The sequence below is a fragment of the Octodon degus genome, unplaced genomic scaffold (assembly GCF_000260255.1).
Source record: "Octodon degus isolate 3935 unplaced genomic scaffold, OctDeg1.0 scaffold00123, whole genome shotgun sequence".
In the NCBI taxonomy this organism is placed as follows: domain Eukaryota; kingdom Metazoa; phylum Chordata; class Mammalia; order Rodentia; family Octodontidae; genus Octodon; species Octodon degus.
In genome coordinates, this window is record NW_004524699.1 from 2372499 (window position 1) to 2398835 (window position 26337).

The following is a 26337-nucleotide window of genomic DNA, read 5'->3' on the forward strand; positions in this document are numbered from 1 at the left end:
TATATTATTATTATTTTACAATACAAAGTTAAAAAAAGAAATCAAGACGGATTTCCTATACACTTTTCTCTCACAATGCAAAGCCTGTGTAATAGAACGGGGTTCCCTACGTTGATTTCTTTAAAACAGTCCTCAAGAGACCCGGTGTGGGTACAAGAAAACCAACAACGTAAGAAATCAGAATGTGCTGGAGCTGGAGCGCGTCTGTACTTGTACGTCTCCAAAGTTTATACCAACAAAAGCCAACAACCAGGAACATAAAAAACTGAAACCAAAAAGCCACACCCAAAGCCACCAAGCGAGCCCAGGAAAAGCAGGAGGGAAGAGCGCCGGCCGATCGAGGGCACGGCCACCGGGGCTCCTGCGGCCCGGGCCAGCACCACCACTGTGGTTAATGCACTTCTTTGACAGTTTTGTGTTTTTCTTCACTTTTTTCTTCTTTTTTTAAAAAAATTGACCGATGATGTTAATAAATAAAGTATTTATATATACATAAAACTGGGGGAGTTATTCCAGGGTGTGCGGCAGCAGCTGGGCAGCGCAAGTGGGGCAGACACACTGGGCTGGACCTCTGTAGAAAATCGCTGAACTTTTTTTTTAAAAAAGTCTCCTTTTATGTTTCTTTAACTTTTTTTTTTTTTTTTTTAAGTTGAGGTAAAAGTTTCAGTGTTCGGAAACCTGCTCGCCAGGCACAGAGGCTGTGCTCTTTCATGGCCGCAGCCCCTCCCTTGGCCCCTGAGCACCTCTCTGTCGCTCTGCTCAGCCCCACCCAGTGCCCAAGGGCGAGTGACCCGGGCTACAGAGACCACCTGCTGGCACGGTGGGCGGCCGCGGCGCAGGGCTCCCATCTCAGGAGCTGCTCCTGATGTGGGGTGGGCAGGCCGGGCAGCGGGCGCTGCTGTAGGTCCTGGGCTGTACCCTGTGGCCTCCTCTGGTATCAGTGTGGCTGTGGCTCCGAGGACGTGACTGCGTGCGTGACCGTGTGCAGCAGGCAGCAGGAAGGGCAGACTGTGACCTCGTGGAGCACAACCGGCGATACCGTAACACTGAAGTAAAGGAAACCTGCACACCATGGAACGAAAGGAGTATATTGACCACAGGAGGGGACACGCAGAGCCTTGGCATGAGCCATGTCCGTCTGTCCAGCTGCACCCTCGGGTCACTCGGAGTCACTGCTGTCGGAGCTGGACCCGCTAGAACTGCTGCTGCCTGACTCTGAAGAACTGCTGCTGCTGAGCCGCGATGGCCCCCCAGAGGGCGCCGCGCCGGTCTTCTCTGTGGAGACACAGGGCAGACAGGAGCTCACCAGCCATTCGCTTGCTCTCTGCTCGCTGGCTGGGCTATGCGCTTCCAGCACGCTGCACTTTGGGCCTGACCTGGCAGCTCGGCAAGCGATGGCTTAATGAGGTCCCCGAGACAGGCTAAGCACCTCCCTTCCCGGGAGGCAGCCAGTTTAGTCTGCCCGGCCAGCACAGTGGGCACACTGCGAGACTGAGGCAGAAGGCCTTTCCTATGTTAAGGCCCAGCCCGGGCAACTTAACAAGAGGCCTTGTCTCAAAAAAATTTTTTTAATTTTAAATTTATGTCTTTGGTACAGGGTCTCATTACGCAGCTTGGGCTCACAGTGATCCTCATGTTTTTAGGCTCCCCAGCGCTGGATTCCAGCATGTGCCACCACACCCGCTCTTGGTGGCCAGCTCAGCATGCCCAGAGGCGGGGCGGGCGGGGCATGTGGTATGGGGATCCAACGCTGCTTGCCTAAGCAGGTGATTTAGTCTGCTGAGCTATCTCGCTGGCCCTTTCAAAAACAAAATTAAGGAGTGTGAGCTTACGCCACACGAGGCCAGGGCAGCCAGAGGGCACTGCGGATCCATACCCGAGCCAGCAGGCTACTCTGGAGGCACCAGGGAGGCAACACTGCTCCTCCTCCAGGAACAGAGGTGTGGGTCAAGCAATGCTCACCCAGGTGTGCAAGGCCAGAGCAGGCTCACAGGCCGGGAGGCGGCAGCGTGGGCACGTCTGCCTCCGACGTGCCCTGGCTCCTAGTTGGAGAAAGCAGCCTACAGGAACCTCAGACCCTTGACTAAGGAGACAGCGCCAGTCCTGACCCCACGCCCTCAGGCGGGGACCGCCACCCCATGGACATGGCATGCATCCTGGGTACCTTTCTTGGGAGCCTTCTTGCTGTTCAGCTGCCCGCTCACATCCTGTAGCCGCTTCTCCAGCTCCTTCTTCTTTTCCTGAGCCAGCTCCTCCTTGGACTTGGCCGCCTGCTTCTTCCCGCTTGCTGCAGTGGGGACATGCAGCAGGGCTGTCGGGTGGCAGGCACACCCTGCCCCGCCTGCCAGCTGCTGCCTGGTCTCCCGGCCAGACCAACGCAGCAGCACAGCAGCTCCTGGGCCCTTGCCACGAGCAGGAGCCTCCAACAGTGAGACAGCCTATCAGGGCAGCACAGCTCACGACCGCCCCCAGTGAGTGGGGCGGGTAAATGCGCGATTTACAGAACGCGGAGCATAAACCCGAGTCTTTACAGGACAATGGACGCACCGAGACTTGAGATCCCAAGAAAAAGCAAGGGGACACACAGGCCCAGGCCTCGCAGGCTTTCTCTTACAGGAGGAGCCAAAGGACGAGTAAGGGGAGAAAAAGAACACAGGACAGCCAGGGAGACAGGCGCGCCGCAGATGGAAGGGCTGGAAGGAGGGAGAGACGGGGTGCCAACGGGAGAGGAGGTATGCTGTGTGCACCAGGTCTGCACAGGACTGCGAACGGCACGTGCTGCAAGCGCCAACTACAAAAACGTCAAGAAGCGTGCGAGACCTCCCTGTGCCAGGGCCGGGGTGCAGTGCCGCGGTTCTCCCCCAGCCGCGGCCTGTGCTGCCTACGGGTAGAGGCAGCGGGAGCCCGGTCTGCAGCCTCCGATCGCTCTAGTGATGTGCAGGGGCGCACAGGTATGGGGCCTTGCCACCCCGGGAAAGGAGGCTGTCCACTGCTGGGTGGGCAGGGACAGGGCAGGGGCTCCTCAGGACACCTCCCACCCAGGCCCCGGTGCTGCAGCCCCAGGCAGGGACTAGCTTCTGCTAGGCAATGCCACTGGCTTCTGGAACACCAGAGCAGGTGCAGGGTCTGTCCTGAGGTCTGTGGGCTCCTGACTGCAGCCCAGGGTCCCCCCGTGGGCATGTGCAAGGGACCCTCAAAGAGGCCATGGGGCCAAAGCACCCACATGGCCCCAGGACACGGGGGCCTGGGGAGTGGCACTCACAGAGGGGCTTCCGCTGCTTCTTCTGTAGGCATGACTTCACGTAGCGCTCCAGCTCCCGCAGAGTGGTGGGCTTCAGGGTCTCGAAGTCGATCTCGATCTCGTCGGGGTTGGAGTCACGCAGCGATGGCTCCCGGGACTGGATGATGTGCACCACACGGCCCAGCTTCTCCCCCGGCAGCCGGTTGATGTCCAGGCTGAGCTGCCGCTTCTCGTCGTAGCTCATGGGCAGGCCCTGCTCCTCCTCTTCTGAGTCGTAGGAGGCCGACGCTGGCTTGCCACCCTTCTTCAGTTGTCTGTGGAGAGGACAGAGCAGCGTGGCGCCACCTGCTGTGGCCTACCCAGGTCCGGCTAACCTTGGCTGCTCGGGAGACCCTGCTCTGGTGAGAAAGGCTGCTCCCTGCCAGTCCCATTCTGGTCAGGACCCCCAAGAGGTCGGCTCCCCTCAGGGCCTCAGGGGACGCCCAACTCAACTGCTCAAAGATTTTCACACTCCTATAACCCAAGAGGAGGAAGAAGAGAGTGAAGAGGAGCAAAAACACACAGAAAATCATGCAAGGGCACATGGGCACCACGTGCGTCTACGTAGCCACTGAACACAAACCGCACGCTCACCAGACAAGGGAGAGAGGGCCAAACCAGAAGCTGGAAAACACCGAGGCAGAAGCCACACAGCTTGCAGTCCCACTCTGCACAGTGAAGGAGGCAGGGCAAAGGGACACGGTGTGGACACACCTCACCACACCCATCAGAGAAGGCTGGCATGGCCACAGAGATGCCCAGTCGACCTCCAAGGAGGGGAGTGGCAGGAAAACACGGGGAATATGGGGAGAGAGGGCAGGCAACAATGGGGAGGCCACGGGCGGCCACAGCTGGGCCCAGCTTCGAAACACAGGAGGCAAACACTGACAGAACTAAAGAGAAGGCAATGAAGCCCGCCCATGCCCCGAGCCTCTAGGAGCTTGCTTGGCAGGTAAGAGGACAGGTACCTGGCAGGACAGAGGAAGCCCGACAGCGGCTCAGCCAACTTAATCCACTGATGCGACTCTAGTGATGCTTATGCAGCCCGCCCCAGCCCAAGACAGCACAACATGCTGCTCCACTGTTGGCAGAGCCCAGGCCCCAGGGCACTCCACCTCCAGCCTCTGTGCTTTAACTGGGGACTGAGGCCTCCCTGTCAGCTGGGCCCTGAGGGTGGGCTGCTCCTGCCTCAGCCAGTCACTGCTGGGGTTCTCGCCACACCGGCCACAGAATACACTGTGAGCGCAAGGGATGCTCCACAAGGTCACCTTTTAGGCCAGAAGACGCAGATTGCCAGAACCTCACAAAGCGCAGTCTCTGGCCCTGCTGGAACCAGGTTAGAAATCAATAGGTAAAGCATAGCTGAAAAAACCCCAAGGCCTTGGAAATTTGACAACACGATTTCAAATAACCCCTTTGGTCAGAAGGGGACAAGTCTGAAAACAGATTACAGGACAGCCCAATGGAAGGAACGCGATGAAGCCAGGGTGCTGCGTGGGTGCACTTGGGGCCAGGCAGTAACCAGGCTTCTGCCTCGGAACCGAAAGGGCAGTGCAAGGTGAGGGCACAAACACAGGAAACAGAAAAGGCAAGGACGCGCGCTTGCAGTGCTGCCGCTCTGAGGAATCGATACATCTCCACGTGTCTCGCCAGCAGACAGACTAGGGACTGCCAGGAGGGCAGGGCCAGAAGCAAGGAACCAAGTCGCGTCACAGTGAGGCGCAGACTCCCTGTGCTTCACGAACGCGGGCTTTTTTTCTTTTATGTATTTGGTACGGGGTCTCGCTGCGCAGTTGGCTCGCTCCCGTGGTCAGCCTCCCCCGAGCTGGGACTACCGGTGCGCGCCCCACGCCTAGACTCGAATGTGGTCTTCACGTATATCTACAACGTGTCGATCAGGGCCGCTGAGACCTCTCAGTGGACTGAGCACCTGCTTAGGCAAGCGCAGGGACCAGGGTTCGATCCCCAGCAGCCCTGCCACCAGGAGCACTGAGCTGTCCACCGAGACCTGGCATGGTGACCCATGCCTATAACCCCAGCACTGGGAGGCTGAGACAGGAAGATTGCTATGAATCCAAGCTGGGTAGTGAAACCCTGTATCACATACATAAAAAAATAAATAAATAAAATGTACCAATCAAATCTGATAAAAGAAACATAAGACATGACCTCCCCACAGCAGGAAGGACAGAAAGCACTGTGCCCGCAGGCCAACAAGGGACACACAGAGCCACAACTGCATGACTCAGAACACACGGCACCAGGCTCGGCCCCAAACTCCCACGCAGAAGCTGAGGGCTCGGTGTCTCCTAAGACAGCAACGTGCATCGTTAAAGCAACGAGTTCATGATCACACCCTGCCCACACTTAGACTCCAGGCCCAGGAGGTTTGCTGGTTAACTCTACCAAGCGCTGCACAATGCCAGCTCTCTAAGTCCACCTCAGAACACAGAAGGGCACACTCAAAGTGCTGGTCAGCCGTCTGCAGCCGCTCTGGAATACTGCATCCTGCCACGCCAGAGGCCAATCCAAACTGGACAAAGGCGTAAGGAGAGGGACTCCTGCCTCTCCCACGGAAAGAAGGGAGAAGGGTGTGAGGGTGCACGCCTCTAATCCCAGCACTCGGGAGGCTGAGGCACAAAGACCAGTACAAGTTCCAGACCAGCATGGACTACATAGTGAGACCCTGTTTCAAAAAGATAAAAAAAAAACTGGGCATGGCGACGTGCACCCGTAATCCCAGCTCTCGGGAGGCTGTAAACAGGCAGATCACTCCGAGTCCGATCTAGTAGTAAGACCCTGAACACCCGGTGGACCTTTCCCTAAAATACAAAAAAAAAAAAAAAAGAGAGAGATATGGGAGAGGAGAGGAAGGGAGGGGGGAAAAGAAAAAAGAGAAGAAGTGACAGAAACACACACCCAGCCATCAACACCCAACGCAGGAGCACACGTGTCCCCCCATGCCCAAGCCTGGCACCACAGTGGTCTCTTCCACTCAAGTGGCCACACTGGCCACCGAGAGGCGTCCTCTCTTCCACCACTGCCTCCTGCGACCCCGCCCTCCATAGCTCCCTTCCCTTGTCCAGAGGACACTGCCACCCAGCCACCACCTGAAGATAGCAGCCACTGCTCACGCCCCCTCCCCCACCCCCCACCTGCCCTGAGAGCCCCAGAGCCACCTCAAAAGCAAAGGGCCCACGGCCTTGGGCCGTGCACTCCGTCCCTGTCGCTGCCACCTTCTCTGGCAGGAGGGAATCCTCTGACTGCCACTGGCCCACCACCGCCCTCCCCTGCACCCCTCAGGACAGGCCACAGCTGGGCAGCAGATAAGCCAGAGCCACAAGGCTTGGGGCCAAAGGACAGCCAGCGCTCAAGCTCGCCCTGGAAGACACCAACCACCATGGGAGAAGTCCTGGGCACATGCTGCGAGAGGCGCTCGACCAGCCCCTTCGCCAGCACGCCCAGGTCCCACTCGGCTCCACGTGAGACCCACCTGCTGGCTGCCGTGGTGCTGCTGGCTTTCTTGGCTGGGCCCTTCTTTTGCTGGGCCTGCTTGGCAGCTGGGGTGGCCTTGGCCTTCTTGTCCTCCTCAGACTTGACCTTGTGCTTCTCCTTGTCCTTCTCCTTGTCCTTCTTCTTCTTCTCTTTCTCCTTCTTCTCCTTCTTCTTCTTTGGTTTGTTCACTGGGGCCTGAGACAGGGCGGCCAGCTGCTCATGCACGGCCTTCAGCTGGAAGAGAGAGGGCGGCTGAGCAGGTGCCAGGCAAGGCCCACCAGGCACCCGTAGCTGCTGCCCCTGTGCAGAGCCAGTGGGGACCTGGAGAGAAGAGGGACTCCACACAGCCAGCTCTGTCCCCACGTGCCTGAGTCCCTTCACCTTCTGAGCTCAGTGCCCTCACTGCTGGGCATGCGGGCATGCCTTCCCAGGTGCCAGGCTCTACGCGGTGCCAGCACAGGGGGCCCTGTCTTTGCTGCTGGTCGCCACTCTTCTGACAAGGAAGAAGCTACAGATGCATGTGCCTGCACCGGGAGACTCCGACCATGTTCGGGGCCGCAGGCCAAGGCCGTGGGCCTAAAGCAAGCAGGTGCGCAGCTCACCTCTTCCCAGCACCTGACTGCTCCTGGTGGATGCTGCCGGGTCTTCACTGCAGTGACTGCCTCCTGGCAGGGTCAGGCACAAGCCCAGCATGTGATGGGGCCAGCCGATGGCCCAGCCCATTCCAGCCCCCAGACTTTCTGGGAGGTGCACGCAGAGGGTGCTGCCAGGGCTGCGGCTGCACCCCAATGTCCTGCCAACCCTGGAGACCACGTCACTCAGGCTCAGCCCTCGGGAAGCCAACTTCCCGATCCACCCCTGCAGCTCTTCTGACTTGGGGACTGTCTCCGTCTCCTCCCTGCCTGAGCCCCAGAAATGCACAGCCAGAGGCTGTCGAGGGCTGGAAAGCCCAGAGGGGTCTCTGGGCTCAGTGCAGCTCCCGACACACAGCAGGCCCCACCTGCTCCTGCAGCTCAGCCAGCCTTGTGGCACGCTCCTCCTCTGAGTCCGAGCTGCCCGAGTCCGATGAGCTCTCCTCGCTGCTTCGGCTGCTCTCGGTGCCCTTGCTCACCACCGGGGCTGCGGGCGCAGGCAGCACGGGCGCCTCCACGGGCTCATCTGGCATCTTGGCGAACCTCATCTCGAACACATCCTGGGGAGGGACAAGGGCCATCCTGAGGACTGGACGCCCACAGGGCGCTGCCCCAGTGTGGCAGGAGTGCATCTCTGACAGGGACCCTGCACACGAGGCTCTGAAGGCCACCTGCCTTCCCAGGGCAGGGTGTCATCTCCTGCACCGGTAGTCTGAAGTCAGCTCAAAGGTGAGTTGTCCTGAGACACCTCAGAACTTGGGTACAGCTTGGCGTCAGGGCGCTCTCCTAGCACCCACAAAGCCCAGGCTCGATCCCCCTCAAGGCTCCTCCAGAAGCCCCTCTTGGGGACACCCCTGTGCCCTGCGGCCGCCCAGATGCATGGCAGATGCAGGCGTGGCTATGACTCCCAGGGGGCCACGACAGCCCCATATGCCACAGCCCTCCACCAGGCTGGAGGCAATGCCCAGAGCCCCCTCTGGTGTTCAGCTCATGCTGCTCTGGGGGCGAGGACCGCCAGAGACGCGGACCCACACAGTCTTGACCTAGGAAGCTACTCAGACGGGGCTTCAGTCGAGGGCCGTCCATGGCACACTTCAGAAAGCCAGGGGCAAAGTTGGGCATGGCAGTGCACACGGGCGACCCCAGCGCTCGAGGAAGATGCAGCACGGGGATCTGAGTTCAAGCCCAGCCTGAGCCACTAGTACTGGCAAGGCCCTGTCATTAAAAAGTAATGGGCTGGGGACACAGCTCAGTGTGAAGGCCTGGGCGCGGGACCACGCTGAGCAGCTCTAACTCAGGCCAAGCACGCTGGGAAGTTCACGGAGACGGGGGCGCCCTAGGCCTTTCCCTGACAGCGCTGGGCAGGGCCTCCTGGGGCCACACTCAGGAAGGACGCAAGCATGCTGGCAGGACCTCGTCTTTGTCCCGTATGACTTGGGCCGATGGCTTGTGCAGTGTAACAGGGCCCACAGAATAAGGCTGAGCAAGGAATAAGGAACAAACAATATGTCACAGGATGAGGACTTTGTCACTGGGTTGCTTTGTCACCACTGGGGATTAAACCCAAGGTCTCTGCTCTGAACTATACCTCCAACCCTTTAAAAAAAATTTTACTTACTTATTTTTGTGTATTTTCTAAGATGGGTCCTGCTCAAGCCTTCTTAGCTCACCCCTTCCAGGAAAGTCCCCATCGGCCCCACACGGGCTTTGCTGCGTGACCTGCTTCCCCACCTGACCCCCACTTAATCCACATTACCTAAGTGACTAGGCTTGTTGTAATCTTATTGGTTCCCATAGTCTCCTCCCGCCTCAAACCCACCTTGGGACTTTCCATTGGATGGGTATTACCTAAGTGACTGTACATTAGACAGGGCCTCACTATGCAGCGCAGGCTGGCCTCGAACTCACTTTGCAGCCCAGGCTGGCCTCAAACTCGCAATGATCCTCCTGCCTCAGCTTCCCAGTGCTGGGATTACAGGTGTGCATCACCACGTTGGGCAAGTAACTACACTTGTAATCTTATTAGCTGACTCCAGTTCTGTCCCACTTTTAACGCACCTGTACTTTTGGCTTTGCTCAATACAACAGCCTTGAGGAGCAAATCTGGCAAGCAACACACTCCCCAGGCCCCTTTCCATCCCTCACAGAGAGACGCTTTCTTTTTTTTTTTTATTAATTCATTAGGTTGGTCCAGGCTAGGTTTGAACTTGCAACTCTCCTGCCTCAGCCTCCCACAGTGCTGAGACTTCAGCTGCAGGCCACCATGCTCACTAAAACCCATGATTATTTTTTCCTCCAAAAAGACAGTCTTTTTTTTTTTTTTTTTTTTTTTTGTGGAACCAGGGATTGAACTCAGGTCCTTGCGCTTGCCAGGGAAGCGCTTATTCCACTGAGCCATCTCCCCAGACCCCAAAAAAGACAGTCTTTTGGTCACATAACCTCTGATGTGTGTGAGCAAATGCCCCGCCCCACTTATCCTGAGAAGTAAATAAAGCGGAACCGGTGCACAGCACGAGACGTCAGCAGCAAACATGGCACACGTGCATGCTCCTGTGGGGCTGGGCATCCCCAGCCCAGGCCTGACAGCCAGGCTGTGACAGGCCTTGCCTTCCCCAGCACAGCCCAGACTTCCCACACTTTCTCCAGTGCAGCTTTCTGCTGCTGTTAGGAGAGAAAGGGCACTAGCCTCAGCACAGAGGGTTCTCGCTGCCAGGGCTGACCGGCGGTCACCGGACCCTGCCTGCCCACAGGCCACTCCCATGTCACCTGCAGCTCCAGGAGCCAGGGCAGACACAGGCCTGTAACCAGCACGTGTGGGCACTGGCTCTGAGCCTGGCAGCCCATCGCCACCACGCCGGGACAACAGGCCACAGGAGTGACACCCGTGTCCCGCCCTCATGGGTACCCACTCCATGTTTAGGCACCCGCCACTCCAATGCCAACCTGGGCTCCTCATGGCACCCATGCCCAGCCTCTGGTTACCTGGAGCTTCCTGGCCATGGCCACCACCTCGTGGTCAGGAGGATTGTACTTATAACAGTTCGAGAACATTAACCGGATGTCAGCGGCGAAGCCCTGTGCGTCTGGGTACTCGCGGCTGTCCATCTTCCTCTGCAACACACAGGAGAGGGCGTGAGCAGGCAGGCCTGGCGGCCGCAGCACCACACAAACTTGCAAGGGCAGAAGGATGGGGATCCTCGGCACCTCCACTGCAGCCTGCAGGCAGCTCCGCTCTCTTGGGCCTCGGCTCTGGGAGCCCAGACGGAGGGGACAGAGGTAATGGGACAGGTAACAGGCTCCGGGAAAGGAGCCTAAGATCCGGGACAGAGCCTCCAATGGAAGACAGAGGCCCTCGCCCAGTCCCCACAGTCCCAGACAGAGGCAAGAGCCCAGTCCCCACAGTCCCCACAACCCCTGCTTGTGCAGCATGGCGCCCCCACAGCGCAGGGCTGCTCAGCTCTCAGGACAAGGCCCAGGTCCTACTGCTGAGGAGTCTGGCCCGTGGTAGGGCCTGGCCAGCACGTGGACTGTGGTGACTGACCATGACAGGAACCACAGCCGTATGTCCAGACCAGAGAACAAGGCCTGGGTACGCAGGTGGTGGTCACTCAATAGCCACAGAGTTGGGCTGACTCACATGGGCGGGGAGGAAAGGGGTTGGGGAACATCTGGAGGTGGCGGCAGCTGGGCAAAGGAAGGGAGAAATGCTTATGAGCAGCGAGCCCAGACCGGGGTGGTTTCACGCAGAAATGTGTCAGGACTCAGGAGGGAGGCGGGCACTAGGGCTACAGCTTAGCAGCATCGCCTGCCTGGCAAGCATGAGGCCCTGAGTTTGATTTCTGGTACCAAGGAGGAAAAAAGGAAAGAAGTGGACAAGGTGGGTATCAGTTTGGTCAGTGTGGACCCCACCCCAACTCCAGCTGGGCACGATGGCTCTGGAGGCTGGCATCAGTGGCAGTCTTATGCCAGCTTTCGCTTGTGCCAGGACAGGCGCACACCTCCTCACACACCAGCTCGGCCCTCAAACTCTACACTCCCCTCTCATAGAGGTCAGCTTTCACAAACTAAGGCTGCCCTGCACCATGCCCTGCCGAGGTCTGTCCTAAAAGGCACAGCAACCAGGCACGCTGGCCTAATACAGCCAGATGCCAGCTCCTTGGGAGGCTGAGGTGGGAGAGGCGCAAGCTTACGGCCAGCCTGGACAGCTGAGTGAGACCCTGTCCCAAAATATAATTTAATTTAATTTTTTTTTTTTTTTCAGAACCAGGGATTGAACTCAGGCCCTTACGCTTGCTGGGTAAGCACTTATTCTACTAAGCCATCTCCCCGGCCCCCTAAACCAAGCATGGTGGGGCTGAGGAGATGGCTCAGTAGAATAAGTACTTGCCTGGCAAGCGTAAGGGCCTAAGTTCAATCCCCGGTTCCGCCAAAAAAAAAAAAAAAAAAACCAAGCATGGTGGTGCACACCTATAATCCTAGCACCTGGGAGGCTGAGACAGGAGGATCCCTGTGAGTTTGAGACCAACCTGAGCTACATAGTAAGCTCAGGGCCAGCCTGAACAGCATAGCAAGACCTGGTCTTAAAAAGACAAAGAAAAAATGTATATATATACACATCCATACATACACGTATATATACATATAAATCTTCAGGAAACGTTGGGCGTGACTAGAACCTAGCACGAACAAAGACCTGGGTCCCTTCCTCAGCGCTGCCAGAACCACGCTGGGGCCCAGACAAAACACGCCTCAGGCACAAGGTAAATGAGGCTTTATCCAAGCTCAGGGCAATCTGCCCCTCAGACCAGGACAGCAAAACAGGCTGAACCAGTGCGGCCCCAACCTGCAACACCATCCCAGAAACGCCCTCGGAGGCACAGGCAGACACGAGGCCATGGGGCTGCCTGGAGGGCCGTGTGGCTCAGCCTCGGGCTCCCGCCTGGGGGCAGCTCCACCAGCAGACCCGACTCCAGGCTCCACACTCTACCTGAACAGGCAGCCGGCACAGCCAGGGAGGGGCGAGTGCTGGCAGGAAGAGCTGCCCACAGCTTAGCATCAGTGCCCCCAGCCTTAACTGCTGGAAGACAGCAATGCTGCCGCTTTGAGGGGCATCTGGCCGGGGGCACCTCAGATTCGCCAACCTGTGCCAGTCCCAAGAGTGGGCCACAGCCCAGGCTCCTGCTGGTCACACAGCACCGTGGACAAAAAAGGAAGAAGCAGGATCACGTGGCCTGGACAGAGCAGGGCTCACGCCAGGCGGCCCAGCCCAGCACCCCACTCGTACCTTGACAGTGCTGAGGTCCATGGGGTGCTTGATGATGTCGTGGTAGTCGTGCAGCTCCAGCGCCTCGGCGTCCACAGGCTTGTAGAAGGGCCAGGCGTAGGCGGCGTGCTTCTTGGACAGCATCTCCCTGAGAATGCTGTCACAGTGCCGCAGGTGCTCGGACAGTTTGCCCTTCTTGCCTGCGTGCTGTGGCACCTCGCCATCCTCCAGGTCCTTCTTGGGGGGCTTGATGGGACGGCCCCCACTCTCCCGCCGGGCCACCACCTTGGCCTGCTTGGGGTCCGACAAAGGCGGGGGCGACTCGCTCCGGCTGGCGGTGATGGCAGAGGTCGTGGGCGTTGTGGTGTCTGCTTTCCGCTTCACGCCCTTCTTCTGCAACAGCAAAACGACCAATGAGCGCCGGAGCTCGGGACTGCAGGCGTTGCCAGCCAGGCCTCCAGCCACTGGCCCAGGGCTGTGCTAAGACCACATGCAGGGTCTTGCCTCAGCCTCCAGCTGTCCCCACCGAACGCAGGACCCCCAAGGCTCAGGGGTGAGGCTGGTGGCCCCAGGTCACACAGCTGGCAGGGATGAGGCTGGGCCTCTGTGCCCGCCCTCACCCAGCCTAGGGCCTCTCGTCAGGCTGAGCACACGGTGGGCAGGGCGGGCCATGCACCAGGCCTGGGAGCCCTCTGGAGCTGTGTGCACCACACCACCGACCCTCGCCAGCTCCCGGGCTGCAACGGCAGGGAAGACCTGCTTCTAAAGACAGCAGGGAAGAGCCAGGAGAAGCCCCACCAGACCCAGCACAGGAACAGCGGGGCAGGACAGTAAAGGAGCACTCCCGGCTGGGCGCGCAGGGCAGCCCGGCCAGGAGACACGGAGCAGCCACAGCGGGTCGAGGCCGAGGGACCCTGGGGGCTTTGGGGTGGCAGTGTCCACTCTGTCCTGCAGGCAGTTAAATGAGGTACTGCCCAGCTGTCCGTGGTGCCCTGCGGCAGACAGAGCTGGAGCAGCTCCCACGCCCAGGGGCCCAGGCTTGTGTCCCCCAGGGGCCTGCAGGGACCCCTGCCCTGACCCAGTGCAGCAGGCCTCTCTCGCACCCCCAGCTGCCGGGCCAGGCCAACAGTACCCAGGAGCTACTGTCTGGAGCCCACTTAGGTCACTGCCCCAGCCAAGTTGCCACCCTCAGGCTGGCACGGGCACGAGCTGGCCACCCAGATGCCTCCCGGGAGCCCACAGGAGGCCAAGCACCAAGCGCGTGCCGCGGAGGGCCGGGAGGGAGGGCAGACTCATCCGGCCGTGGCAAACGGGACATGCTTCAGAAACCGCCCCGTGCTGTGGGAGGGGCCTGGCCAGGTGCCACCCGAGGTGCAGGCAGTGAAGGCCACGGGAGGGGGAGCAACGGGGTCGGCATCTTTACCTTGGGCGAGCCATCTAACCCTGAGCGCCCGCTTCCTCATCTGTAAGAGGGGACTACTGTCTGCCCCAGTGGGTGGCTGTGGGGATTAAATTGGAGAAGATGACAGGCGTGAGCGCCCTCCACGGGCGTGGGAGGCTCCGGAGGCTCCACCGCCCCAACCTTCGGGGGGCGCTCACTCCACGGCAGGTCCACGTGGGGAGCTCGAGGACCACAGTGACAGCAGTCCGGACCACACCAGCTGGTAGTGCTGGCCGTTGTGCCCCTGGGGAGACCTGTCCTTGCTGGCCATACTGCTGTCCCATACCTTCCTACCCTGCCTGGAAAAACCAGAGCTGCCAGGCCAGAGAAGCAGGGCTTCGAGTCCAGCCCAGCCCTCACCAGCTGTGTGACCTCCAGCCTAAGCCTCAGTCTCCCCGTCTGCACAGAGCCTCTCCAAGCCACCCTGATCCTGTCCAACTCAGAAACCCTGTGGCACGTGGACCCCTTTCGCGCCAGAAGGCCACCTGAGTCTCAAGGATGCTCACCTTCACGACGGGTGGCGTGGGAGGGACCACAGGGACAACAGGTGTTGTGGGAGGAGGTGGAGCAGCAGCCGGAGGGATGGGGACCGACGTGATGCTGGCGGTGATGGTTGGTACAGGGGTGGCGGCGATGACTGGTGTCTGGGAGACTGTGGGGGGCACATTCTGGAAGGGGGCCGCTGGGGACACCGAGGACACGGCCGCCACTTGCTGTGCACCTTCAGGACAGACAGGGAGCTCAGCGCGGCAGTCCTATCTCCACCTCTGGAAGCATCTAGAATCCCTCTCCTATAGCCAGCGAAGCGCCTGCCCAAGACCCTTCCTGCCCCTGCACTGGGGGTAGAGCTGGTTCAGACACCTTGGCCAAACGCTCCCTGCCCCAAGGAGAGGCCAGCTCTGGCCAGAGCCCAGCGGCTAGGAAAAGAGCCCATGGCCAGCCTCACAGCCTGGGGCCACGGCAGCCCTGCGGGCAGGGAGCTGGGCTCAGACGCCACCAGTATCAGCTGAGCACCTGGCTTCCTAACCACGTGGCTTGTCCCCACACCTGCCCTGGCAGCCATTCTACTGGCTGCACCTCCAGTCTACGTTCCCACTCTAGGCCAGAGCCAGGCGTACCCCATGACAGGGACAGAGAGGACACAGTCCTTTCAATCAGGGGGTAGGACAGGGGACTGGGACTCTCAGGTGACCAAAAACAAACTAGAAGGACGATTTGGAAGAGGAAGACAGGAAGACGAGCCAGTAGCAAGGACACTGGCCTGACCCCAGGCCAGCTGCCTCGCCAGCAGTCCACAGCCCACGTGCAGGCCTGGCCTGGCACCCAACGCCCTGGGACACAGCCCGGAGGGCCAGGGACTCTGCCCCCGGCCACCCTGCCCACCGCACCTGCCCTTTACCTGCACTCTGCGTCCCCGCAGCCGGTTTCCGGCCTTTGCCCTTCGGAGCAGGGGGTAACAATTCTACTTCCTCCTGGGGCATCTGGGCCACTTTCTGCAGAAAAATTTTCTCTAAGGCCTGGGCCATTAGCACTATGTCATCTGTGGGCTGAAGACAGAGAGCCCGGGTCACTCATGGGAAGGAGACTCACGCCAGCAAACCCTGTCTCAGCTGAAGGAAGCTCTTGCTCACAATTTGTTAGGCCTGACAGGGCAGAGTGGGGCAAGGCAGATACATTTCAATGGGGGAAATCCTGGGAAAAGACAGGCAAGCATCAGCGAGAAAAGCAGGGGCCATGGGACCCACGAGTGCAGAGCATGTGTGAAGGTGCTTGTCCTATCAGGAGAAGCCCACCCTGCAGCCCATCACACAGGGAGGAAGGGGCTCCCTTAGGCCCAACGTGCCCATCATCCTTGTTAGGTCACGTCACTACCACAACATCCCAAGCTTGCCATCCAGCAAGTAGAAGCCGGGCAGAAGGATTGCCATGAGTCTGAGGCCACCCCGGAGCACATAGTAGGACCCTGTCTCAGAAACACTCCACAAAACTAGGCTGGCACCAAACTCCCTTCTCTACTTTGTGCTGGGCACCCCCGCAGGTGCTGGCTCAGGAGGCTGTCCCTGTGGCCTGGGCACCTTCCTGGGCAAGTGGCGCGCTCACCTGGCACGGGTGCCACAGATGGCTAAGGGAGGCCTTTCGAGGCCTCGGGTAAGGACATCTTAAAACCCATGGGCCATCCCCAGGGTCACACGTCTAGCCACCCGTTTAGGCAGCACGCTGCTCCATGAACCAGGACCAGGGAAGGCCAAGAGCCAGGAGTGGTTCACGCTGACCCACCGGGCCCCAGCCTGGCCACCCAGGGACCCAGCCACGCACCTTGCATCTTCTTACCTTGTTATAAATATAACAGTTTGTAAACATGGTGTTGAAGTCCTGCATACATTCACTTGCGCTCCAGTAATAGTTATTTTCTAGTCTCTTCTTAATAGTCCCCATATCCATTGGGTTTTTTATTATTTTATGGTAATCCTAGGAAGGAGATTGCAGAGGCGTTACCAGTGGACTTACGCCGTCATCGTGCCTCCCGGAGCAGCACCAGGACACCTAGGAGCCAGCTGAGGATGGGGTCCTGACCGGGGCAGACTCAGCTGCTCTACGGCTCTACGCCCACAGGGAGCCAAGAGCCACACTGGGCTGGCCCCAGATCAAAACCTGGCATAGTTGTGGGCACCAGCACCCAGAAAACAGGCATCAGGGGCTTGCTACCTGACTGCAGAGGCATGCAGGCAGGCGGGCGGGCCTCTGCTCCAGGAGTCGAACAGGCCTCCATGCCAGCCCCTGCCTCGCTCCTTGCCCCCTCACCCTCCTGGCTGGGTGCTGGCCCCATTTCCCGTTCCTGCACTGCCATCCCTGACTGGCCCCACTGGACTGCAGGCTCCCCAAACAGGCTCAGGATGCAGGGCCACCACTCACAGGCAGGTTCAGCTTGATGGCGTCCACAGGCTGGTAAAAGGGCCAGGCAAACTGGTGCTTCCACAGTGTCTTCACCACCACGTTCTGCATGTACTGCAGCTGGTTGGTCTTCCGGCCGGGCTTGCCAGCGTTGGACACCTCAGGTGGGGGCGGGTTCACGGGGCCCGGAGCGGCGGGGATGCCCGCAGGGGCGGCTGCCGTGGTGGCGGACATCCTCCGGCAACTGCTCACTGGCCGTCACTGCCCCAGTGCACAGAGGCCCTGGCGTCTTCCGTGCTCCCTGAGGAGGCTCGGGCTCCCATCTCTGGGCCTAATCAGGCACCACCTACAGGGAGATGGGTAGAAGGGGACCATCAGCCTGGAGTCCACCTGGGGACACTGGTGAGGATACTGCCCAGTCCCACAGGGCACTCCACCAAGCAACTCTCCAACCACTGGTGAACTAGATGGGGGACAATCCAGGCACAGCCCACTGCTCAGTGTCACCCACTCGTGGGAGTCCAGCATGTTCCTAGGACACTCTGCTAAGCCCAGCCTTGAACAACGCACACACACAGAACTAAGAGATCCACCAGATGGGAAGAACCAGCACAAGCCCAACGTCCGTGGGCCCTTACCCGACACCGTGCACCACACAAGGTTCTACAGTAACCAGGAGAATGGCTAGGGTTTGTGATGGCAGCCAGCTGTGACATGCAGGCCCTGACCAATCAGGATGGCCAGAGAGGGCAGCACGGGCCCTGCAGTCATCCTGCATCTGTGCTCACGTCCTAGACTGTCTCCCAGACGCTCTGGGGACTGGGGCTGCCCAGGAATCCATGCAGGGCGAGTGGCTGTTGCAGCCCCGAGGCCTGGAGCCTGCACACTGCCCACAGAGCTCAGCCAGACCCTGGGCTCCCCAAGGAGGCGGCTGCCAGGGCCGTGTATGATGCACCCCCGCTCCTACAGTGGAGGCAGGGACAGACTCCGTGCCGCACACAGGCCCTCCTGGGGACCAGGACTTGAGCTTCACACAAGACCTGTGCTGCCATTTAGGTCTCCTTGTATTGTGTCTGCAGCACCCTGACAATCGGGGCTGTACCCCAAGGAGCTGGCTGCTACCCATTGCTGGACCAGTCATCTTTAAGACTGGTGAGAGCCAACCAGCACGGCCGCAACAGCGGCTGGGGTGCGTGCCGACACCACAGACCTAGCATGCCACCCCAGCTGGGTGCTGGGTACCGCACCCACTCCTAGCAGATTCACAGCTTCCCCATGCCCTGTTATCAGCTGTGTCTCCCCCAGACCCATCACCCAGGAGCGCTCCTAAACAGGCCTCTCACCCAGCCAGCCAACTCCAGGTGCCCTCCCCAGGCAGGTGTGCAGGGCCCGCGACAGCAGCTGGAGGGGAAGGAGGCCACTCCAGTTCGTGCTGGATGCCACGGGCTGCATCTCCACTGGGTGCGAGGCCAGGCCACCAGGAAGCCCCTGCCCCAGCACCACAACCTCTCCGAGGACCCTGTTGACAATCAGGCCCAGGGCCAGCAGGCTCCCCCTCCCTAAGATCAGGCAGTGGCCTGGGATCCTGCTGGCCCCCAAGCAGCCTGCACCCTGCTCTACGCCTCTACCTTCCCACAGGGCTCTGAGGGGACTGCGACTAGGGCCCGTGGCCAGAGCCCCTGCTGCACAGCCCAGGGAGCGGACATGGCCAGAGACCAAGCTGGGGGACAAGCAGCTCCAGGAGCGGCTGGGGGCCAGGCCCAGGAAACCAGAGACCCCTGCCAAGGGGGTTCAGGAGAGGGGTTCCAGGGAGACCCCGGGGCTCTGCCTTCCTCAACTGACGAGGTCAAGTCCCACGAAATGCCACACACAGGCAACAAGAGGAACAGGGTAAAGAGAGACAGAACAGAGGTGACAGAAGCAAGGGACACTTCCAGAAAGCATAATGCAACAGAGCCAGCAACTAATGGACACCCAGGACGCAGCAGCCCAGGACCTTCCCAGTGACAGCGTAACAGCCAGGCATGCTGGCCACCTGCACAGCAGGGACCAGCAAGACGCCCAGACGCTGAGGACAAGGTCAGAAGCCACAGCCGGGCATGGTGGTGCATGCCTGTTTTCCCAGCACTCAGGAGGCTGAGACAGAAGATCATCACAAGTTCAAGGCCAGCTTGGACTGTGCAGCAAGACCCTGTCTGAAGAAAACGAAAGGCCTTGCCCTTCCTGCTCTATCTCTAGGGGACTAAAGATGTCACAGCCCGGGAGACAGAGGACCTTGTATCTCCCCATCCTGGGGCCCCTGAACGACAGGTGACCCCAGGACAAGAGGACCCGGGAAGCTGGTGAACATGGATACAGAACAGTTTAGGACACAGCCATAGAGAAGGATGCAGCACCAAGACAGTGACCCACCCATCACTGGCCAGGCTGCTCAGCCCCCTAGTCTCATCCGTTAAGGAAACAGAGCAGCTGGGCGTGGTGGTGCACACCTGTGATCCCAGCTACCGGGAAGGCTGAGGCAGGAGGGCTGCAACCCCAAGCAGAGAGCTTGTCTCAAAATTTAAAAAGGCCTGGGTTGCAGCTCAGGAGTAGAGATCCCTGCGCTCAAACTTCAGCACTGCAAAGGGAAACAAAGCGAAGGAAGACAACGCAGGTCTTGAGCACTCGGTGGCAGAGTTGGCCCTCAGCAAGCGGCCCACGTCACTGCCAGAGAGGGAGAAGTGGGAGCCTCAGGGCCACTGCTCCCCTCCTGCAGGAGGGTGCTAGGGCAAGGGGACAGTGGGCTTGGGGCAGAAGACAGGAGCATTCCCAGCTCGCAAGGGGGAGGACTCAGTCACCAGGGGTGCACGTAATTCACACTTGTCTGGCACACGTTTGCCCCAAGCAAGCATGGCCTGCCCCTCTCCTGGCTTCAGAAACAGGGCACCCAGCAGCAGGGTCGGGGAACCAGCCCCTCACCTTCACGGGTCCATCCCCACACTGCCCGACTCAAAGGCCCTGGCCCCACCTGGGCCTCCAGAGGCCACTGTCAACCTTCCAGATTTTAGAAGGTCAAAGGCACACAGGGCATTCCACCAGCGGGGGGTGCCCCTCCTTCACACCCACCTCAAATAAAGCAGGGTCCTGCAGGGAAACCCATCCCAGGCAGGCAGGCTGCCTGCGGCTCACAGGTGTGAGCTTCTTGGGTCTGGACTTGCAGCCCACCTCCAGACTCGAGTGGTGCCTCGGTGTAGCAGTCATGAGGAACACCGGGGTGTGGGTGGTCCAGCCTGTTTGCTGGTGCCTAGTGCATACGTGGCCTGAACACCTGGCCACCTCCTGGAATCGCAGCTGAAGACTGAGGTGTCCTTTACACAAGCATCCTCGACAGTCCTGTAGGCAAGCCGGCCTGGAGCCCACTGCCAGGGGAGAGGGAAGCGCGGGGGTTGGCACCCCCACGGTGCTCACAGCTGCACCCGTGGCTTGTGCTGGGCCCACATGCCCAGCCGTGCCCAGGTGACCTTGCTCCCTCTGAGAAGCCCAGGAGGGTGAGATGGACTCAGGTAGGTGGATGGGACGGGGCTGCAAGTCCAGATGCAAAGTCCATACCTGTGAGCCGCAGGTCTCCAGCGCAGCGCACCCCACCCGCCCGTGGGAATGGGGGTATGTTTGCTCCTCCCGGGGTAGGCGAGGCGAAGTGCAACAACCAGGGCAGTGGCCTCCACCATGGCCCCCATTCACACCTCCTCCAGCAGTGGACAGGTGGTGGCCAGCTCTCCTGGCCTTCTGCGCACCACTGGACCCCAGATAGCACTCTACTGCAGCGGGCATCCGGCCACACCCCGCCAGTCCCCCCAGGAGTAAGTGACTCGGGAGGCCAGAGATGATCCTGCCACTCTCTCAAACCCCGCTCTGGCCAGGTTCAGTGGGGTGTGCAGGGAGCCGCCTCAGAGCCAGAAACAGAGCCTGCGACCCTTCCTGAGGCCCACTGCCCGGCTTGCCAGCCAACAGAGGAGCCCAGGCCCCTGAGGCTGCCCGCTAGGCCCAGCAGAGGCAAAGGTCAGGGCATGTGTACAGGGAGGTGAAAGTCAGCTGCCTTTAGCTGCAGCTCCAAAAGCACCCAGGGCAGAGCTGGTATAAACCACAAGTCTTTGAACTTGGGGAAGGCCCCTGGGCAGCACCTACACAGCCTCCGAGTGTGCCGACAGCACGTGCCTACCGCCACAGACACTGCCACCACAGCAGGGGCTGCAGGAGAGGACCAGGGAGGCCAGACCATATAGGACAGAGCACAGACCTAGATCCCCGACGGTGGCTTTGGGCAGGCCACCCTCAACCCTCCCCTTTCCTGATGTCCTCCTCCACAAAGTGCAGGGGACCTAAAGGATAAGTGACACCCAGCCCCAAAGGCTTAGCCAGCCCAGAGGGGTGGGGCAGCCAGGGGAGGGGACATCATGGGAAACACCCAAAAAGATGGGCAGTAGCTGTGGTGCCCATCAAGCCGCCTACAGGGACCCCAACAGCACTGCAGCCAGGCTCCCCAGAGGGCAAGGAGGGGTGCTTCCCCGACACCAGGTCCTGCTTCAGGCTGGGCAGCGAGCAGCTGACCAACATTGGCCTTTCTAGCCTCACCTGGTCTGGAACAGGAAGCCCTTCTTGGGCCGAGGCAGAAAGGCGACTCCTTCCAGGAGAACCAAGCAAGAACCTGTCAGGGAGGGCTGGCCCAGCTCCACAGGGACCACAAACCCCGGCGGACAGGGAGGGTGCCAGGCACACCAAGGAGACTAGCTGGAGAGGGTGCTAAAGGCACCAAAGGACGGGCAGCACGGTGGGCAAAGGTGGCAGGAAGGCTGGGTGCCCATCTCAGCGAGACCTGGGGCAGCCGTGACTCCCTGCCTGTGCTGCTCGCCCATCTCACAGCCACTGACGCCAACAGGGCAGTGTCCCATGGTGGCAGGGGTGGGGCTCACTGGACCCCTGGGACTCATGCACTGGGTCCCTGTACCCACGAGTGTCTCCCCAGGGCACTGGATCCAGTGGGTCCTCCTTGCCCTGGCCCTCAGTGCCCTCGGGACCAGCACCACTGGGAGGCCCCATGTTGGACCCACCTTCCAGAGCACAAGGGCTCTGAGGACAGCAGGAGGCCACCCAGTCAGGAAGAGCCAAAACCAGGCTCCAACAGATTCACACCCTCGGCAAATTCCTGCCACCGTGCCAGGCCACTCTGGCCTAGCGCTGGGAGCCGAGGGGGCTGCCACCCTGGGCTAGACCTTAGGCCTGGAAACCAGATCCACAAGCACAGGCAGCTCCACTGACAGACAGAGCCAACTGCTTCCTTCTGTGCTGCCCGTGAGGAATGGGGTCTGGGGCCCCTGGGCGGGGCAGACAAGCACATGGACAGGCATCCCCGCCCTACAGCCAGGGTACCCCAAGCTCACCCTGGCCCAGGCCACACCCACTCCTAGGAGCTCTCCTGGCGCAGGGACCAGCTCCAGCAGGCCCAGCCCTCCCATGCAGGGCAGTAGCCCCATCCCCCAGGCCTGGCTTATCAGTGGCTGCAGTCTCCCTGTGCCTGCTCACCTGCACCCCTCCCCTCTGTGAGGCACCAGGCTACAATTCTGGATCCCATGACCCGCAAACATGCAAAAAGACCGTTCATGACTGAGGTCCTACATAGGAGCACACGCCTGTAATCCCAGCACTCTGGGAGGCTGAGGCAGGAGAATCACCGGTTCAAGTCCCACTGGGGCAACTCGGTGAGCCTGTGCCTCAAAATGAACAAGATGGAGCTCACTGTGAAAACGCAGGAGTCAATCTCCAAAAGCTCATTTCATGCCCGAGTTCGGGTTTCTGAGGGATGTGAGACACCACACACTCGAGGGAAAGACCCTCACTCCCAACCAAGGCTTCATTTGGCTCTGGAGCTCAGGGGCCAAGAGCACCTCACGGGTGCTCCTGAGGCCAGAGCCACCGTGCTGCCTTCCACAGCTGCCTCAGGGGAACAGGGAGAGGGAGAGGGAGAGGAAACAGGCTGCTGTCCCTGGGTTGGTAGCAGCTGACTGTCCCAGGAGGCCCAGCAGCTGCGGGCGCAGGTGACACTTCCTGGAACACAGTGGGATAGTGGGGTCTACCTGGCACTCTGGGCCGCTGGACACAAGACCATGCTTCCCAGGGGCAGCTGACAAGAACCCAAGTCAAGGCCGCTTTCCAGCTGGCTCAGCCAATGCTGGGGAGCATCCCAGTCCCGCCCTGGGTGCTGGGATTGCCGTGCCACCGCCACCACAGTGAACACGCCTGTCCCCGTGATCCAGACGCATCGGCTATGACCTGGATGAAGCCGCCACGGCTCGGCTGTGCTCACCAGGGCCAGCTTTCTCCTCCCTGCCAGTCCCTCAGAAGCAGCCAGCACCATCACCCCATCCAACAGGTGGGCCAGGAGCCTAAGGCTACCACCTCACCCTGGCCAGCTGCCAAAGGCGGGCTGGCCACCCTGTGCTCACTGTCGCCCTGAGGCAGGACCAGGGCCCAGCCAGCCCACGCTAGCACAGAAGGAAGACCTAGGAACACAGCGCATGGCCTGCAAAGCCCCAGTGCCCACACCTAACACGGTGGGCACCAGTGAGAGCCTGGTCAGCTCCCTGGGCTCTGCGTGGGGCAAAGCAGCACCAGGCATCGGGGGCCAGACTGTCAGGCTGTACTGCCCAGGCAGGCACCCCCTGCACAGCTTGCAAGTGTCCTGCGCCGATGGCACAAGTTGGCCCCTCAGGCAGAATGCAGTCACCCCAAGATCCACAGCCCCCAAGGACAGACCCCAAGTCCTCACTCCTCACAGTACTTTGGTGGTGACACAGATATCCCCTACCCCAGATTCCAGGTCATACCAGGCAGGGTCTACAGATCACACAGGCATCTGGATGTCACTTTCAGAAATGCCAAGACACTGCTTACTTGGCCACGCTGGAGCCCACCTGACCAGAACACCTGCATGTGACCCTACCACGTGACAACTGCCAAGCAGTGTCCACACCTCACACCTGGCCGGCTGCTGAAGGACTTGGCAGGAGGCTGGGGCCTGGGACCAGAGGGGCTTTCTCAAAGTGCATTTTTGACTCCAGGTTATCAAGGCCTTGCTGCAGGTATAGGCGGGCAACAGATCCAGAATAATGGAGCCAAGAGCTCCAGCCACACAGCATGCACACGGTGCGCACACGCACACACACATACAGGCTCCAGCATAAGCACGGGCCTGGATGGGCCAGGTGGAGCCACCCACTTAAGGGCACAGGGTGTGCCGCAGCCCCTTGGAGGAGTCCTCTGGCAGCTGATCCACAGGGCGCCCTGGGGCTAGGCCCCCCCAGCTGTCACCACACCAAGGATCCTTGCTGGGAAAGCACCACCTTCTAGCCACAGGCCCCAGCCTTGGGCTCCGTAGCCACGACCAACACAGCACACTGGCGAACCTGTGGCCTCAGTGCTCAGCCCCACCCTCTCTGCACAAGCTAAAGGGTGGAACCTCAGCGGGTGGGAGAGCCCCAGGCCAATCCCAGGGGTCAGGACCCTGTAACTTCAAGACTCACAAAAACAGAAAAGTTACCGGCTCTTCACTGTCACTGTTTCAAGCAAGAACAGACTGAATTAGCTCCTAGCTTGGGGGGTGTACAAGAGACGTTCCAGGCCTTGATGACCAGCCCCCAGTAGGGGGACACCCAAGGACCCCACTACTGAGCCAACTGCTTCCGCACCCAGAGGCCTGGAGGGGTAGCAGCAGCTCTGGGCAGACCCTGGGGCCTGGTGAACGTGGACGAACATGGCTGCTGCCCACCAGGAGCGGGGTCCACCACAAGGGCAGAGGGCAGCTGGACCTGACATGGTTTCTCTGGCCCCACCTGGCTCCCTGTGCTTCCTACCCCCCAGGGAAGGCTGTGCCACCGTAAACCAGGAAGTGGCCAAGGCAATCCAGGAGGCCAGGGCCCCAGCGAGGCTCCGGGCCAGCCAGGCACTCCCTCAGGCTGGCGGCTGCTGCTGCAGCAGCAGGCCTGGCTTTCCCTTCCCACACTCCCCCACTTTCACTTTCTGTGGACGCCTCAGAATAAGTCCACAGGAGGGTGGAGTGCTTACAAATCCGTCCTCTACTCTAACCTCACTTTCCAAGCGGGTACTGTCAAGGAAAGTAATTACTCTACTTTCTAAAAACACAACAAAAACCAAACTAGTGTGCGCTCGCACTGTCCACCCTGTGGAAGCTTTTCACTTCCCTTCCACCTGAAAACGCAAGATCAGGGCCCATCTAAAAGACGGCTTAGATGTCGCTGGGGAAAGCAGGCTACCAGAAAGGTCACAAAGAAATGCCCCTCTCCAGAGCCTTATCTCCCCTGATCTCTGGCCACCAGCACACATCCAGGCCTGACACAGGAGAGCAAAAGCGAACCTTTATTTGCAAACGAGGCTGGGCTGCCGCAGGGTAAAATGGACACCACCATCCTCCCACCCCCCAGGTAGGAAAGGTCTCTAAACCCTGAGGGTGGTCCTGGCTGGGGGCTCACGCGCTTCCTAAACCCTGCTGACAGCCCCTAAAAAATGAGACCCCCAAAACATCACCAAGCAACAATGCACAGATTCCAGGATTCCTCTCTCGGGGTACACCAGGAACCCAGAAAAAATCTCCACCTCAAAGGAAAAGGGAGGGAGGCTTCCAAACTTCGAAGAAAAAAACTACGCCGTTCTCGTCTTCACCAGGGGTGCAAAAAGGAGTCTGCAAATCCCTCACTTGTTCCAGGCGTTAGTTGATACACCGACGCGTCCCCACCCCGTAACTTCTGCAGGCAAAAACCAAGTTTAACGCTGGGGAGAGGGGTACCCGCTCTTGCTCGCCTCTGCAGCAAAATTCGGACCGCACAAACCCGCCATTGGCCCCAGTCCCAACCGCGGGGACTCGCGGCAGACCACGGGGCCGCCCCAAGGGGCGCTCCGAGCGCCCGGGTCTCGGGGCGCTGAGGCTGCCCAAGGCCCCGCCGCGGCGTGCGGTGCGGACACGACGCGGGAAGACGGCCCGCAGCCCCAGCTCCATTCCCGAGCAGCGCACCCGGCCACGGCCGAGGGTTGCGGCGCGCGCTTCTGCCCCAACAGCAGCACCACGTCCCCGAGGACGCCCACCCGTGGGGAAGGAGGGCAGCGCCCCCGCCCCGCCGCCTCACTCGACCTCGCCGGATCTGGCTGACTTCGGCCGGCCGGCCGCGGATCCCACAACTCGCGGGGCGCAAAGTCGTCTCGGCGCCCACAACTCGCGGGGCCGCCGCCCCCGACCCGCCGCCGTCCTCGATCCCCGCCCGGCCGGGGCGGCGCGGACACAGCGGCG

The 26337-nt window shown here is 60.3% G+C and overlaps 1 protein-coding gene across 6 annotated transcripts in view; it reads right to left on the reverse strand.

The window, feature by feature from the left end:
* Positions 1 to 628: 628 nt before the first annotated feature.
* Positions 629 to 26337, reverse strand: part of Brd3 (bromodomain containing 3) — a 27813-nt gene continuing 2104 nt past the window's right edge. Inside the window, exons 1-12 of one of the 6 annotated variants that reach the window (XM_023700413.1) lie at positions 26182 to 26284; positions 17025 to 17349; positions 16443 to 16580; positions 15511 to 15658; positions 14618 to 14832; positions 12692 to 13063; positions 10390 to 10518; positions 7776 to 7967; positions 6774 to 7009; positions 3263 to 3555; positions 2165 to 2287; positions 629 to 1275 (exon numbers count right to left, since the gene is read on the reverse strand). In XM_023700413.1, coding sequence (XP_023556181.1) covers positions 1160 to 1275; positions 2165 to 2287; positions 3263 to 3555; positions 6774 to 7009; positions 7776 to 7967; positions 10390 to 10518; positions 12692 to 13063; positions 14618 to 14832; positions 15511 to 15658; positions 16443 to 16580; positions 17025 to 17237 — 2175 coding nt within the window. In that variant the 5' untranslated portion in view covers positions 17238 to 17349; positions 26182 to 26284 and the 3' untranslated portion in view covers positions 629 to 1159. Of the gene's footprint in view, positions 1276 to 2164; positions 2288 to 3262; positions 3556 to 6773; positions 7010 to 7775; positions 7968 to 10389; positions 10519 to 12691; positions 13064 to 14617; positions 14833 to 15510; positions 15659 to 16442; positions 16581 to 17024; positions 17350 to 22776; positions 22796 to 25649; positions 25801 to 26181; positions 26285 to 26337 lie in introns of those variants that run through there. The other 5 variants (XM_023700414.1, XM_023700415.1, XM_023700416.1 and 2 more) reach the window with 5 other exon arrangements.